Raw genomic sequence first — 15,835 nt, 5'->3', positions numbered from 1 at the left:
CACCGTCTCTCTCCCTCTTCACAGGCATAACCCCTCTCTCTCCCTCCTCACCGTCATACCGTCACCTCCTCACCGTCTCTCTCCCTCTTCACAGGCATAACCCCTCTCTCGCCCTCATTATCCACTTTTCCCTTCTCTTTTCTTTTCTCTCCTTTCACCTCTGTGAATAACTTTAGAACCTCCTATAACCTCAAACTTTACTTCTTACAGAACGAAACCACTAATTGGCTCATATATCCCAATCTCCCCGAAAGCTACTAGGAATAAAGAAAATAACATATTTTTAGGTATATTCCCTAAGAACAACACGATTTGCATCTCCTACATGAAGTATATTATCTGCAGGGGTTTCAAGGGCACCTGTGGATCTTCTAAGTGCCGGGTGCTTTATTTCTCCTGTTCAAGCGGACACACTTGAGAGAGAAGAGATACAAAGTTTGCAAATAAAATCACATCAAACAGCATTCCAAATCAAATGTATTTATATAGCCCTTCTTACATCAGCTGATATCTAAAAGTGCTGTACAGAAACTCAGCCTAAAACCCCAAACAGCAAGCAATGCAGGTGTAGAAGCACGGTGGCTATGAAAAACTACCTAGAAAGGCCAGAACCTAGGAAGAAACCTAGAGAGGAACCAGGCTTTGAGGGTCGGCCAGTCCTCTTCTGGCTGTGCCGGGTGGAGATTATAACAGAACATGGCCAAGATGTTCAAATGTTCATAAATGACCAGCATGGTCAAATAATAATAATCACAGTAGTTGTCGAGGCTGCAGCAAGTCAGCACCTCAGGAGTTAATGTCAGTTGGCTTTTCATAGCCGATCATTAAGAGTATCTCTACCGCTCCTGCTGTCTCTAGAGAGTTGAAAACAGCAGGTCTGGGACAGGTAGCACGTCCGGTGAACAGGTCAGGGTTCCATAGCCGCAGGCAGAACAGTTGAAATTGGAGCAGCAGCACGTCCAGGTGGACTGGGGACAGCAAGGAGTCATCATGCCAGGTAGTCCTGAGGCATGGTCCTAGGGCTCAAGTCCTCAGAGAGAGAGCATACTTAAATTCACACAGGACACCGGATAAGACAGGAGAAGTTCTCCAGATATAACAAACTGACCCAAGCCCCCCGACACATAAACTACTGCAACATAAATACTGGAGGCTGAGACAGGAGGGGTCAGGAGACACTGTGGCCCCATCCGATGATCCGATGAAACAGGCAGGATAGAACCCCACCCACTTTTCCAAAGCACAGCCCCCACACCACTAGAGGGTTATCTTCAACCACCAACTTACCATCCTGAGACAAGGCTGAGTATAGCCCACAAAGATCTCCACCACGGCACAACCCAAGGGGGGGGGCACCAACCCAATCAAGACCACGTCAGTGACTCAACCCACTCAAGTGACGCACCCCTCCTAGGGACGGCATGAAAGGGCACCAGTAAGCCAGTGACTCAGCCCCTGTAATAGGGTTAGAGGCAGAGAATCCCAGTGGAGAGAGGGGAACCGGCCAGGCAGAGACAGCAAGGGCGGTTCGTTGCTCCAGAGCCTTTCCCATTCACCTTCACACTCCTGGGCCAGACTACACTCAATCATATGATGAAGAGATGAGTCTTCAGTAAAGACTTAAATGTTGTCACCCGAGTCTGCGTCTCTCACATGGATAGGCAGACCGTTCCATAAAAATGGAGCTCTATAGGAGAAAGCCCTGCCTCCAGCTGTTTGCCCAGAAATTCTAGGGATAATTAGGAGGCCTGCATCTTGTGACCGTAGCGTACGTGTAGGTATGTACGGCAGGACCAAATCGGAAAGATAGGTAGGAGCAAGCCCATGTAATGCTTTGTAGTAAATCTGCCCTTGCCTTAACAGGAAGCCAGTATAGGGAGGCTAGCACTGGAGTAATATGATCACATTTTTTGGTTCTAGTCAGGATTCTAGCAGCCGTATTTAGCACTAACTGAAGTTTATTTATGGCTTTATCCGGGTAGCCGGAAAGTAGAGGCCTTTCGCTGCCTTGATCTTTTTCCGCCTTGTCACTAAAATAACACCATATCTCCTCCACTGTCTGCATCAACAAATAAGCTAATTTCCACCCAACCACACTTCTCACAAGAGAGAGTGTGTCCTAAGATAAACTTATTTCGCTTCCCTCTCTTTCTTTCGTTTTTTCCTCGTGCTGAACTCTCTCTGCTTATACAGCAGGTCTCTCGTTCCTCTCTCTCTGTCTTTCCACTCCCTCCCTGTCTCTCTCTCCCTTTCCACTCCCTCACTCCCTTTCTCTCCCTCCATCTCTCCGTCTTTCTTCAGTTCAGGAAGTCAATAAAGGCCTTCTATGTTGAACAGTTTATTCTCAGGGTTTCTTTTAGAGATAAACTATGCAGTTCTGTCTCTCTCAGTGGGTCTTGGCCAGGCGCCAGGGCTCCAGCTCTTGTTCGGGTGTTGTTCCCCTTCTAAGAAAAGGCACAAAAGGGCCAATTGAGATCATGCGGGCTTGGGGTGTGGTGGTTGACAAGGTTGAAACGGATCCGATGTCTGCTTGTGTTATTTTGATTGCATATTCTATTGTTTCAGGGTGTTTGGTGTTCAAAGACACACAACATGTTGCGCCGATTTTAAAGTTTCAGTAATCTTCTCAGTCAACTTTTCTCCCTCCATATTCACTTTATAGCCCGAGCATAAGAACCCTACTGCCACCTAGTGATCGTTGGTTGTAACTACTTTATGTTAAGGTATGCTTGGTCTTCATTACAGAGCTACAAGCTGGTAGTGGAACTAAAACCTGACCAATCGCAGGCTTGGATGAACATGGGAGGAATTCAACATATCAAGGTACTATGACGACACAGTAGAGTTAGTTTGCACAAGTTAAAAGCCATTTACAAGCCATCAAGTCTTTGATTATACCGGAATTGCATATCAAGCAATAATGGCAAAGGATGAGAGCTGATAAATGTCTGTATTTGATCCACTGCAGGGAGACTATGCAGCAGCCAGGCAGTACTACCAGAGGGCCCTGATCCTAACACCTGGCTCCAAGCTGCTGAAGGAGAACCTGGCCAAGCTGGACCGGCTGGAGAGGAGGCTAACCGGGGCCTAGACTAACCCAGAGACACAGCTCTATCCTGGGCATGAGTTGGGGACCAAGGACCCTGGATGCCCCAACAGTACGGTTAAAAATAAAAAAAACTTCTTCTTAAGTCAACCTACCTGGTTGATGATGTGAGATTATGGTGAACATGACAGGGTTGCAGGGTATGGAATCAGACTGGGAGTGATGGAGCTTCCAGGGGAGCATGAGGCTGGTTAAGCCTGTGACGGGAGTCACATTCTGGGGGAAGCAGATGGAGAGAGGACCCGAAGGAGTGGAGATGGAGATTCAGCCAGCAGCACTTCAAATTGGAGCGGACTGGATCAGCTCTCTTCAAGACAGTACCATAAGCTCCACACATCGCCCAGCCTGAAAAAGCTTCAAACAAACTGATCTGTTTTTTAAAATGTTTTGTTTCGTTTTTATTTGTTTTCGTATTTAATATCATGTTAAATCCTGTTTTAGGCACTACATCTGTGATCACTTCCCTCATCGCTGCTGATGAGCAAATCCACAAGTAAACCCATGTTGAGATTTTTTAATGTATTGGGTGTCATGATCACAGTAAATGCTCCAACAATATCATTCTAGCTGGAAGACAAATTGCATTTTGCCAACATGAAGGACAGTTTTCTGAAGTCACTGTATATCCATGCTTAGGTTTGGGCTTGCCTTGACTCAAATGTGGCACCTGCAACCCCTTAGCCTGAGCTTGTCTGGGATACATAAGCCCTGTTATAAGACAAGGTGTCAGTGTGCTCCGTGAGCACATTGACAACATGTGCTTTTAACCTCAAGCTATGGCAGAGCCTCTGAGAAGCAAGCAACGTCTGCTCAATGTAGCCTTCCACAAGTACAAGTAAGCTAGTGTCTGTAGACTCCTCCTAAGGCCTAACACTTACCCTCTGATCCGCTCAACATTTCTGACGCTGTGTATTATTTGTTGCTGTTGATGTTGCTATGATGATCGTGAATGCATATTTTATGTGGAATATACAATAGGATAAAGATGAACTGACTAGTGCAATGACTGAGATTGATTTGCACCATACAAATAAATATATGTTTTATTAACTGGTGTCGGTGCGTGATAAATTGAAGTGTCTCTATCATTGTGAATGGGAGAAAGTCATATGAAATGGGTCTATACTGCCCTCATCTGGCCTAGTGAGTACATGACATGTTAAGGAATCTAATTAGGTGATGATGGTGGCAGGTGCAGCGTGGGAAGCTGATGAGCGCTTCAAAGTAGAAAGGCACATTGTCAAGTTTCATTTTTATTCCGATTGGTCTTAAGCCAAACTTTTTTAATGCACTTTGGATGAAAATGCTTGTTTTCCTGATTGTGTATCTGTCTGTGTTGGGGCTTGGAATCCAGCACGGTAAGGGCAACACATTGATTTTCGTTCTAGTTTTGTTGTAGTGACTTGATTGAGTAAATGGGGATTCGTCTGTGATTTTTGACCATTCTCTTTAGATGTACATAACCAGACTGAAATTGTACATAATCTTCAAAATTGTGCATTGAACGGAACAGAAGAGGGAAATGCAACCCTCACCAGTGGATTTCAATTTGAAGGTATGGAAGAACACGTTTAACAGTGAATCATAAAACAATCGAGGTGAGGGCGTTGGAACTGTGTGCTCTTTTTAAGGATGGGTCACAATCTCTAGGATACAGTGGAACAGGGGCGATCTGCCTGTCGCTGACTACAACCCAACCTGGGGTGGCGGGGTAGATTTTAGCGGGTGGAATAGTGGAGAACAATTGGAGGTCTACGTAGTAGCGACGCAAATATCATGGTACAGCTATATGGACACTCAAATATTGTGGTACTTTTTAATGGTAAGTTTCCAAACATATTATGATAAATGGAATTGAGTCTCATTGTGGTTAAATACGTAAAGCCAGTTATAATTGAAATGGTTTAGAGGACAGTAAGAAAATACGGATCAGTATTTACCTGGCTTGAAGAGATGGAATATAATATCTGTTTACAGGACACGCATTCAACAATTTTAGATTAAGTTGTGTGGAAAAAGGACTAGTAGGGGGAGGCATATACTTTTCACTTGGGCATAGAAACTAAAAGGGGTGATGATAGTAATTAACAACCATTTTGATCTGAATGTGCAAATTGTCCAAATAGATCTGCAAGGTAGATGGATTATTTTAAATATGTTATTGGACCACAAACGGATTTGGCTCATAGATCTGTATGGTCCAAATATTGATGATCATTCTGCTTTGAAAATATATGATAATTGATCAAGAAATACAATGCTCCATTTATTATGGTTGGAGATTTATAATACTGTTTTAAATAACTCGATGGACCGTAAAATAATTCGTTCTACAAACGATCATCCCCATGCACTTAAGGAAATCACGAATATCATCGGTATATTGAAACTAGTGCATAAATGGAGGCTTAAATATCCTGAGCTAGTGAGATCTACATGGTGGAGGCTCAATCAAGCTAGTCGTCTTGACTACTTTCTTATGTCATTCTCCCTGGCACCAAAAGATAGTGTTGACAGAATGCGGTCGGACCATCAAATAATTGGCATATACATTACTCTTACAGAATTTCCACGTGGGCGAGGATATTGGAAATGTAATCAAAGCCTATTGGATGATAACTTGTTTTTAACCAGGACAGAAGAATTTATAACAGAAGAATTTATAACTTTTTCCGTCTCTACGTACAGCAGTTCCCTTATTGTATGGGACACTTTTAAATGTGGCTTTAGAGGCCATGCAATTCAATACTAATCTTTAAAACAAATGCAATTTAGGTCAAAAGAGTTCGTATTAACAAAGTAAATGGGACTAACCGTACAGATGTCAATAAAAACTAAGAGGCACAGAATAAGTTAGAGGAAAAATACATGGAGCAACGTAAGAAAGATCAAGTGTAATATATTATAAAGTGAATTGGATGGAATATGTGGAAAAATGCACCAAATTAATTTTTTAATACAACTTGTTACAAGTGACAGTCACCCACAGAGCACCAAACCAAGAACTTGCTGATGTAATTAAAGCATTTAAGTCCGGGAAAACTCTTGGGCAGCTGTAAGCAAGCGTAGGTTCAGAATCTATTCTGGCTATATGTAATGCGCACATTGATCTACACAAACACTGGTAGCATCAGCCCTACTGGCAAGACCAGATATGCCCTGCATATCCCCCCCACACCAATAAAGAAACCTGTAACCTCTGAGCTTTGTTGCAGATCTGGCAGGGGTTCGGTCCTTTGTGCCAGAGCAGGAGATGGAGGTGAGGATCATTGGTGGTGTGGAGGCCTGGGCCCACTCCTGGCCATGGCAGGTATCCCTAGGCTTTACCACCATGCCAGCCTGTGGTGGTGCCATCATCGCCCCTCAGTGGGTTCTGACTGCCGCACACTGCTTCAAGCAGTGAGTAGTTCTGGAAGTTCAAGTGACCATAAATGGAATGGATGTATAGCTAGAGAAATCAAAGTAATTATGGATGGCGTTTTACAGGTATAACAAAGTGGATTTCTGGACCGTGATGGCGGGTAAACATGACCTTGAGAATCCTAATGAAGAATGTCAACAGGTGGGACGCACGCATGGACGAATGACATTCAAGTCATTAAACATATTTAAAAATTCTGTATTACTATTCTGCGGTGACATTTTAACTGTTAAGGCACACATTTATTTTCAGTTGGTTGCAGTCTCAAAAATAGTCACCCACAAGGATTACAACCGCATGACAAAGATGCATGACATTGCCCTGCTGAAGCTGAAGACCCCGCTGATGTTCAACCAGTGTGTGAGACCCATAGAGATATGGATGAGGCCAATCGAACCCAAAAAGCAATGCACAGTGACCGGCTGGGGTACCACCAGAGAGAGTCAGTAGATTGCCTAAATTTCAAAAAGAAATGTAGGCAGTTGCCTTTTTTCTCTTTATAAGAAAGGTCAGGTATGGTCTTCTGGGGTCATGACTGACATTAAATCATAATTGATCATTCACAGTGAGGACGGTCCTGTTTCTTGTTTTCACCTCTTCGTGTGCTCTTTCTCCCTTTTCCTACTCTTCTACTCTCAGATGGGCCTCGTGCCAACAGACTCCAGGAGGTTAATGTGACCTGCCTGTCCCTAGAGGACTGTAACAAGTTCTACCGTGGTGTAGTTCAGCCCACCATGTTCTGTGCTGGAGACCCTGAAGGAGGTGTAGACGCCTGCCAGGTAGTGAACCCTGACCGTGCTCTCATTTATTTATCCCGTTCATTGTATTCTACTTTCATATAAAAAGTCTGTCCTGTTATCCCGGTCTTGTGATGTGGTTGTTCCTGCAGGGTGACTCAGGTGGACCTCTGTCCTGCTACACAGGGTCCAGGTATGAGTTGGCTGGAGTGGTCAGCTGGGGAGTGGGCTGTGGTAGAGCCCAGAGGCCTGGGGTCTATACTAAAGTACAGGTCTACCTAGACTGGATCAATGAATTAATTCAAGGTAAGTACACACTTGGAGCCCAACCCTGGAAAAGTATTTAATTTTAAGCACTCAGAAAATGTATTTATGATCTTTTATTTTTAACAGGTGAAAAGTCTATGTTTGATGGTATTACTGTGACTGAAGGTAGGTTATGTCACTGCTAAATTAGTTAACTAACTATGTAAAAATGAACATCTGATTAATTTTAGTCTTCCTGCCAACACATAAAATTGTTTTTTGTTGATCAAAACATTGCATTATCAAAACTGCAGATCATATTCAGTTTGACCACTAACCCTCTGGTACTCACACTCTTCCTGTCTCCCAGAGAGTTGTGGTCAGAGTAAGGTATTGGCCTGCCGGCTGGACTCCCGCCCAGCGTGGTTGTATGTGACCTTGGAGGGTGTGGTGCGGGTGGGGAGTGTGACAGAGGCTTGCGCCAACTCCTGGCCCTGGCAGGTCAGTCTGCAGTCCAAAGGGAGACATTATTGCAGCGGGACCCTGATCCACCACCACTGGGTCCTGGCACCGCAACACTGCCACAGCAAGTGAGTCAGTCACCAAGTACTGACACAGGACACACACTATCGTCTGTAATCTACCCCTTCAAACATTCAACCTCCGGCTGTGTACCCCCTCTAGCACCAGGGTCAGCGCGCTCTCAAATGTTATTTTTTGCCATCGTTGTAAGCTTGCCACACGCACAAACACTATAGTGTTTGTCACAACCCAGCTCGTGGGAAGTGGACAAAGAGCTCTTATAGGACCAGGACACAAATAAATTATTTTGCTCTTTATTTAGCAATCTTGCATATAAAACCTTATTTGTTCATCAAAAATTGTGAATAACTCACCACAGGTTAATGAAGGATGTCCTTGAAAGGATGTATTAGAGTCTCGGTCTTAAATAATTTTCTTCACATAGTCTGTGCCTGTATTTAGTTTTCATGCCAGTGAGGGCGGAGAATCCACTCTCACATAGCCACGTGGTTGCAAAGGGCATCAGTCTCTTAACAGCATGATTTGCCAAGGCAGGATACTGAGTGCAGCCCAATCCAGAAATCTGTCAGTGGCTTCTGATTTAAATTACATTTTCACAGAACCGCTTGTTGCAATTTCGATGAGGGTCTCTTGTTCAGATATCGGTAGGAGACCCGGAGGCAGGGCATGAAAGGGATAAAGAACCCAGTTGTATGTGTCATCCGTTTCTGTTAAGTACCTGCGAAATTGCGTACCCAACTCACTCCGGTGCTTCACTTTCACATTTTACATTGTCTGTAAAGCTTGTTAATTTGCACACAAAAAAATCATTAAATGATTGAAAAACCTGTGTTGGCCTTGTTAATGCAGACCGAGAAGAGTTCCAACTTCTTAATTATAGCCTCAATCTTGTCCCGAACATTGAATTTAGTTGTGGAGAGTCCCTATAATCCTAGATTCAGATCATTCAGAGTAGGAAAAAACATCACCCAGATAGGCCAGTCGTGTGAAACTCGTCATCAGACAAGTGAAAATGATGGTCAGTGAAGAGAACTTTAAGGTCGTCTCTCAATTTAAAAAACCATGTAATTACTTTGCCCCTTGATAACCAGCACATCTCTGTGTAGTAAAGGGTTACATGTTGCTTGACTGTCCTACCCACTCGGTAGCTCACCATAGGAAACACTTCTAGCCCCTTTCTTATTAATGGTATCTGTTGCTTTTATACATGTCTTACTACTCAAAAGTCTTCATTCTCGCTCAGACTCCTGTGGCTTATTTGAAGTTGGCATGTTTTGTTTCTAAATGTCTGCGCAAGAGTGAAGGTTTCATCGAGTTGTGAGATAGTAGTTTTGCACATATAACACACTGTGGCTGAGGAAAGGCACTACTCCCAGTATAAGTGAACCCCAAATCAATGTAGTTCTCATCATTTGCTCCTCTTCGATGGTCCAACGTCCCTCTGTTCGGTGCTTTCCCGGGTAAGGGGGCAGTAGCTCTTTGCCTGCATGTTTCACAGCTGTCAGTGTCCATGCTAGCTGGGCTAACAACACATGTAGAATTACTGATGCTAGCATTGGATGTGCTTGTGGAAGCAGAAGAACTTGTGTTGTCGACAGGTGCAGGTTTAGTACTGCTGGTAGTAGCAGTATGTGTCTATGCACGCTGGCCTTCTTTTTTTTTATTTTTTTTTTTAGCAAATGGAATGAGCAGCAGCTACGTTTGGCTACATACGGACTGTTAGTGGAATTCCCGCGAGAGAGTAACGGTTAATGTGATTGGATGTTAATTATTTGAGTAGGCTACCTGTATTTGACACTGTGTTAGTTCACTGAACACTGGATGGTTTAATTTTATTTTTGACAGTGAAACAAGGCTAGTGGGGTCTTCTCTCTATTTCAGAGCTACAGTTGACACAGTGGTGCTGGGAGGTCACGACCTGAGGTTCATGGCTGCCCAGACCATCCCGGTGGATGAGGTGTTCAGCCACCCCCACGACGGAACCTTCCCTCCGACCTCTGACCTCACACTCATCAAGCTCAGTGTTCCAGCTCGATTTGGTATCAAATACTCCTCCAGAATGGGTTACTTTAGCTCACTGATTGTTTTGCTTGACTGGTTTACAGGACTGTTAACTTTGCTTTCAGGCCTAAAGCATGTGACATCTAAGGATGCTTATTCTGGTGGTTTTCTTCTCTGATATGTACTTAGATGACACAGTGTCTCCAGTTTGCCTCCCACATGAGGATTTGAAGCTGGATGACAGCTGGTCCTGTGTGACAACAGGCTGGGGAACCAGCAACTCGGCACGTATGTACAGCAACAAAGCTCATGACCATAGGTTCTTGTGTGCTGTTGGTGGCCGGTTTACCACTGAGGGACTCCTCCTCCTGCATCCACGGTGTTTCATCGGTCTTGCTCTTACTCATTATCATAAATAGGCAGCATCCTTCTCTATATAAATATATAATGTGCTCTCTTGTCTCCCCCTAGCGAAGGTTAGCAGAGCCACCCTGCACCAGGCCAGGCTGGGTCTGGTCAACAGGACCGCTTGTAGAGCGAGCTGGGGAGAGGATCTCATCACGGACACTCAGCTGTGTACAGACCCAGCCGGCTCTGTCTCCTGCATGGTATGTATAGTGGGACGGTTAACTCTAAGGTGTACTCATGAAGACCTGGGTGATGATTTGGATCAATGAATGGTTGTAAAATGGCTATGAACTAACACTGCTGATGTGAACGAGTGGTCTTCATAAAAATGAGGAATGATTCTAAGTTGATGTTGAATACCCGACTGGACTAGTGCACGTGAACGTTCACTACGTTGTTATAGTTACATTGTGTTAACACTAGTGTAATATCAAGTCTTTTCTTATTTCTTCCCTATCTATAGGGGGACTCTGGTGCTCCACTCCTCTGCCAGAAAATAAATGGGGTCTTCTTCCTCTTTGGGGTGGTCACATGGGGCAGCCCGAACTGTGACATCAGCACACCAGCAGTCTTCTCCCGACTATCAGCTTATCATTCCTGGATCACAAACATGACCACTGACATCTGACTTTGTTTCACATAACGAAATAAACAATGACTTTTTTTTTTGATCCAGTGTTCATTTTCAGACTTGTGTAAGGCAAAGGCCCACAATGAAATGGTGTATGACGCAATCACAATAAGTTGTTCCAATAGGTTTGAGGAGAATGTGTCGCGCGCACACACACACACACACAGCTGACTGTTGTCGCACACTGTATTTCTGTCTTCATATCGTTTGTCAAAGATGTTTACTTTTCTCTTGTAATTATGTTTGTAGACTATGATTGAAGTAAATTGCACATGCATTCAATTATAACGTAGGAACATGTTTTAAGGAGGTAGGAATGAACACTTTCTCATTCCATGACATCCTGACCAGGTGAATCCAGGTGCAAGATATGACCCCTTATGGCACTTAAATCCACCAATCAGTGTAGATCAACGGGAGGAGACAGGTTTACGAAGGATTTTTGAAAGCCTTGGGATATGGATTTGTGTATGTGCCCATTCACCCTCAATGGCAAGACACAATATTTAAATGCCTTTTGAGCAGGTTATGGTAGTAGGTGCCAGGCGCACCGGTTTGTGTCAATTGCAACACTACTGAGTTTTTCCACACGCAACAGTTTCCTGTGTGTCTCAAGAATGGTCCAGCACCCAAAGGACATCCAGCCAACTTGGCACAACTGTGGGAAGCAATGGAGTCAACATGGGCCAGCATCTCTGTGGAACGCTTTCGACACCTTGTAGCAGCCATTCCCCGGCAAATTGGGGGGGGTGTGCAACTTTCATAAAACAAAAACATGATCTTTTTAAACAGTCAAAAGACAGACGTTCAGCCTCCTGCTCTGTTTATCTGGCCTATAATCTCACACAAGGTTCCTTTATCACATGTCAATATTTGGCTACCTATAAAAGCCAATGGCATGCTTGGAAAAACTACCAGTGCCACTAAGATAATGCTAATGTATCATTCAAACAGGTGCTGCACAGCTTAAAATGTCAGGAGCCTTGGGTTGACCTGGAATAACTCGTCCTAGACAGCCAGCTACCACGACACAACACATGGGGAATGTCAGATTTACCCGCTTTGTTTATTTGAATGATGATAAAATGTTTGTAGGCTACAGTAACTAATGACCCGATACAAAGATCATTATTTTTGTGTAGGCTTTTATTTTTTTTTATGTTTCATTCATAGAGTTATATAGAGAACTCTAGTGCCCAAAAGCCTGTTCGGGAGTTGGAAGTGTTGACTTTCCCCATTTTTGAAGTAGTGGGACTGAGTGGGACTTACTATGGGTTAAGGAAGAATCACATAATTCCATCCAGGTCATCAGGGAATCAGCCAATGAATTATACTCCGAAAACATTCCATAACTGCAAGTGGCAGCAAATCGCCAACCAAGGCTTTATACCTGTTCAAACAACACAGGGCCCTTTCAGTTCGTTTACCAACTTGTAGAAGTACATTGACTACTTCAAAATGGAGATAGATGGCCTCAACGGCAGTGCTCGTGCACTCACAGAAGCCAAAGTGGGAGAGATACAACGTTGTGATCTCAATACAACTCAATGATTTTGTATCATTAGGGCGTGCGTGGTACGCGAATAAACACATCATAAATGTCATGTTAATTGACTGTTATCTCCTAAAACAAAACATAGAAGATATCATAATCCTGTGTTGACCTCAGACCTTTTTCTACGTGTTTTCCAAAACCCTGTTCATTCCCCATAAATTTTTCCCATAGGGATGGCTTTATTTATTTCCAAGTTTTAGGACTACAAGATGGCAGCTCTAGAGAGTACCACAGTTTGAGTCATAATACCCATCAAACCTAGCGGTCAAACAAAGAAATGGTTCCAACACTTAGAATAAGAGCTGTGTTTCATGTAGGCTTACCCTGGCGTGACATTTTGATAACCGTGTAAATCTCTTTAGGACGAGGTGACTTTTCAGTGTTTATAAAATTCCCTATGGGAAAAATGAATGGTGGAAAAACAATTGGAACCATTTCCCTCTTTGACCGCTAGGTTTTATGGGTATGATGACACCTCCACTGTGAAGCTCTATTGTGGCCATAGCGAGTGAGAAACCACACCGGGCTGAGAAGCTGTCCACATTTGGTGAATTAGGATAGATAAACAACGATTATTCAATATAGCTAAGTTAATAGATTTCAACGAAGACAAACAAAACAGAGGGGAAATCCGGTGGAGGTGGTTGAGCAACGCTGAGCTGTGACTGGAGCAGAGATGCATGGAAAGGTAGGGAGGTTAGGAGTTGAGGAGGATGGGACGGAGTGTAGTGGTGGAGTGGAAAAAGGTGGATTCCAGCCAGGAATCATGTATTGGTTAATTTGCATTATTGCGTTAATCCTTCAATGGAATGCCAGAAGTTTGATGGCCAATGGTCAAGAGTTCAAACCGTTTATTGAGGAGTTACCAGCCAAACCTGATGTGACATGTCTCCAGGAGACATGGCTAAAACCTACTCTCGATTTTGTATTACAGGGTTATGTTGCAGTCCATAGAGATATGATGGCAGGGGGAGGAGGAGGGTGTGTTACCTTTATAAAGCAAGGGAACCCATATAGGTGTGTGGGAGAGGGAGTGGAACAGTAGTATGTAGTGGTAGCATTGTGGTTGGGAGGGAGGGGGGGAATATGGTAATAGTGAACTTTCACAACCTGCGTAAGAGATTGGAGTTGCTGTCCCTTGGGAATGTAGAAGGTCAAGATAGGAGACAGGTAATGTGGTGTGGGGATTTTAATGCTCATAGTACACTATGGGGAGGGTCACGGACTGATGTAAACTGACTAGTGTTGGAGGGAATACTGGATGAGAAAGGGCTTGTGAGTCTTAATGACGGCCGGGGAACCAGGATTGACCCAGTAACTGGAAATGAATCTGCTCTGGTTCTTACTTGGATCTCAAGTTGAATGGCAGGCGGATGTCGTTGGGAGGTTTTGGAGGAATCTACCGTGGGTAGTGATCACTATCCTGTCATGTGTACTGTAGGATTGAGGGAGGAAGAATCGGTAGGAAATGGATATTTGGTAAAGCAGAGTGGGGTCCGTTTCAGGAGTTGAGTGAACAGGAGTTGTCTCAGGTTGATCTTAATTCAGGTATAGAAACAGTCAATGATGGATTAAGAGGCACAATAGTAGGGGCAGCAAGGCAGGTGATTCGTATGGGTACAGGGGGGAGAAAGAGTAACGCAGTCCCCTGGTGGAGTGAAGAGTGTAGAGAAGCATCGAAGAGTAGGAACAGCGCTTTCAGAATGTTGAAAAGGTCCCATAATTTCCAGCACCGGATTCAGTATAAGCAAGCACAAGCAGTAGTAAGGAGGGTCATTAGGACAGCTAAGAGGGAGTATTGGCGTCGGATGGTTAAGAGGATGAGTGGGGACAGAAGAGATTGGCATCTCTCTGTGCTGAAAAGTGGGGGGATTGCTGCATATGGAGAAGGCAGAGATGCTAACCCAGGCATTTGTGAATGATGCACAGCTCAAACAATCTGACAGAAGAGAGGCAGCATGGGAGAGAGAGGGTCAGCGGAGAGCATCCGGGGGTCACGGATCAGAGAGAGATGGTGGGGGGATACATTGAATGGCCCTTTTACGTTGGCTGACATGAAGAGAGCAATAACTAAAGCTGGGGTAACATCTCCTGGGAAGGATGAGATGTGTTACATCATGATGGCTCATCTCAGTGATGCTGCAATGGGGAAAGTATTGGGCCTTTACAAGAAGATGTGGCAGGAAGGGAAACTGCTGCCAGGAAGTTGGAAAGAGGCGCTAGTGGTGCTAATACGTAAACCTGGGAAAGACCCTACCAGTCCTTCAAGCTATAGGCCGATAGTGTTGACATCTCACGTATGTAAACTTATGGAAAGGATGATAACGGGAAGGCTGACTTACTTTCTGGAGAGCAAAAGACTAATGTCACCAGATCAAGGGTAAGGAAAGGCAAATAAGAAGGTGGTGGTAGCTGTTTTCTTTGATGTAGAGAAGGCTTATGATATGATGTTGAAGGAAGGCCTATATATTAAGCTGGATAATATGGGGGTTGGAGGAAGGGCTTTTAACTGGATGAAGGATTTTATTTTGTCATTCGAGTGTCAAACCAGACCCCAGGAACCTAAACCCCTCCCACCCTCTCCAGATTCCTTCCATACAGCTTCAAGTATATTTCCTCCCCAACTTTCTTTCTAGAAAAAAACACAGTCTGTGTTTTCTCAACTGAAAACCTGAAGCCCCACCTGACGGACCACTGCTCTACTTCACTAATCGCTTCTTGAACTCTTCTGGCTACAAAGGACTAATGACACTTCCCTGGCCCGGGGCAGAAGGGAGGAAAGTGGTCACAAAGCTGAGACTGGGACACACAAGGCTAAATAGTACATTGAAAGTGCTGGCGGAACATCCGACTTGGATGTGTGATCATTGTCAGGAGGAGACGGAGACAGTGGAACATGTTCTATTTCAGTGGCAGAAATATGTGAGAGAAAGGCAGCGAATGTTATTAGATTTGAGGTGTAATGGGGCTGAAGAGCCAGGATTAAGTGAACTGCTGCGGAAATCTTCAGGGGATGTAGTATTTAATGATGTATTTCCTTTCCATAGGAAAACGAGATTATTGGGTAGGATTTAGAGACCTTCGCTGTCTCTGGTCCACACTCCAGTCCAGTTGGTGGCGGTAATGCAGTTTAAATTTGGTTGCCAACCGCGATATAAATTCCACAGAAGAGAAGAAGACGAAGAAC

General features: G+C 44.1%; 2 protein-coding genes across 4 annotated transcripts in view; both read left to right on the top strand.

Moving 5' to 3' along the window:
* Positions 1 to 4,156, top strand: part of LOC110501043 (protein O-mannosyl-transferase TMTC1) — a 102,305-nt gene extending 98,149 nt beyond the window's left edge. The window contains exons 18-19 of the mRNA XM_036957509.1: positions 2,746 to 2,823; positions 2,969 to 4,156. Of these exons, the coding sequence (XP_036813404.1) occupies positions 2,746 to 2,823; positions 2,969 to 3,091 (201 nt within the window). The 3' untranslated portion in view covers positions 3,092 to 4,156. The remainder of the gene's footprint in view (positions 1 to 2,745; positions 2,824 to 2,968) is intronic.
* A 79-nt stretch (positions 4,157 to 4,235) lies between these two features.
* On the top strand, positions 4,236 to 11,131 carry LOC110500166 (transmembrane protease serine 9-like). Of its 3 annotated transcripts, XM_021577360.2 has the most exons (13): positions 4,239 to 4,464; positions 4,560 to 4,661; positions 6,322 to 6,505; positions 6,593 to 6,668; positions 6,780 to 6,969; positions 7,167 to 7,306; positions 7,417 to 7,570; positions 7,658 to 7,696; positions 7,881 to 8,100; positions 9,935 to 10,092; positions 10,244 to 10,342; positions 10,526 to 10,662; positions 10,926 to 11,131. In XM_021577360.2, the coding sequence occupies exons 1-13, from the start codon at positions 4,404 to 4,406 to the stop codon at positions 11,088 to 11,090; spliced, it is 1,725 nt and encodes a 574-aa protein (XP_021433035.2). In that variant the 5' UTR covers positions 4,239 to 4,403; the 3' UTR covers positions 11,091 to 11,131. The 3 variants fall into 3 exon arrangements, with proteins under 3 accessions (XP_036813405.1, XP_021433035.2, XP_036813407.1); XM_036957510.1 differs by lacking the exon at positions 10,244 to 10,342 and having other exon boundaries at positions 4,236 to 4,464; XM_036957512.1 differs by lacking the exons at positions 4,239 to 4,464; positions 4,560 to 4,661 and adding an exon at positions 4,748 to 4,928.
* Positions 11,132 to 15,835: the final 4,704 nt, after the last annotated feature.

Source organism: Oncorhynchus mykiss, chromosome 21 (genome assembly GCF_013265735.2).
Source record: "Oncorhynchus mykiss isolate Arlee chromosome 21, USDA_OmykA_1.1, whole genome shotgun sequence".
NCBI lineage: Eukaryota > Metazoa > Chordata > Actinopteri > Salmoniformes > Salmonidae > Oncorhynchus > Oncorhynchus mykiss.
This window is presented reverse-complemented; position numbering and strand designations above follow the sequence as displayed.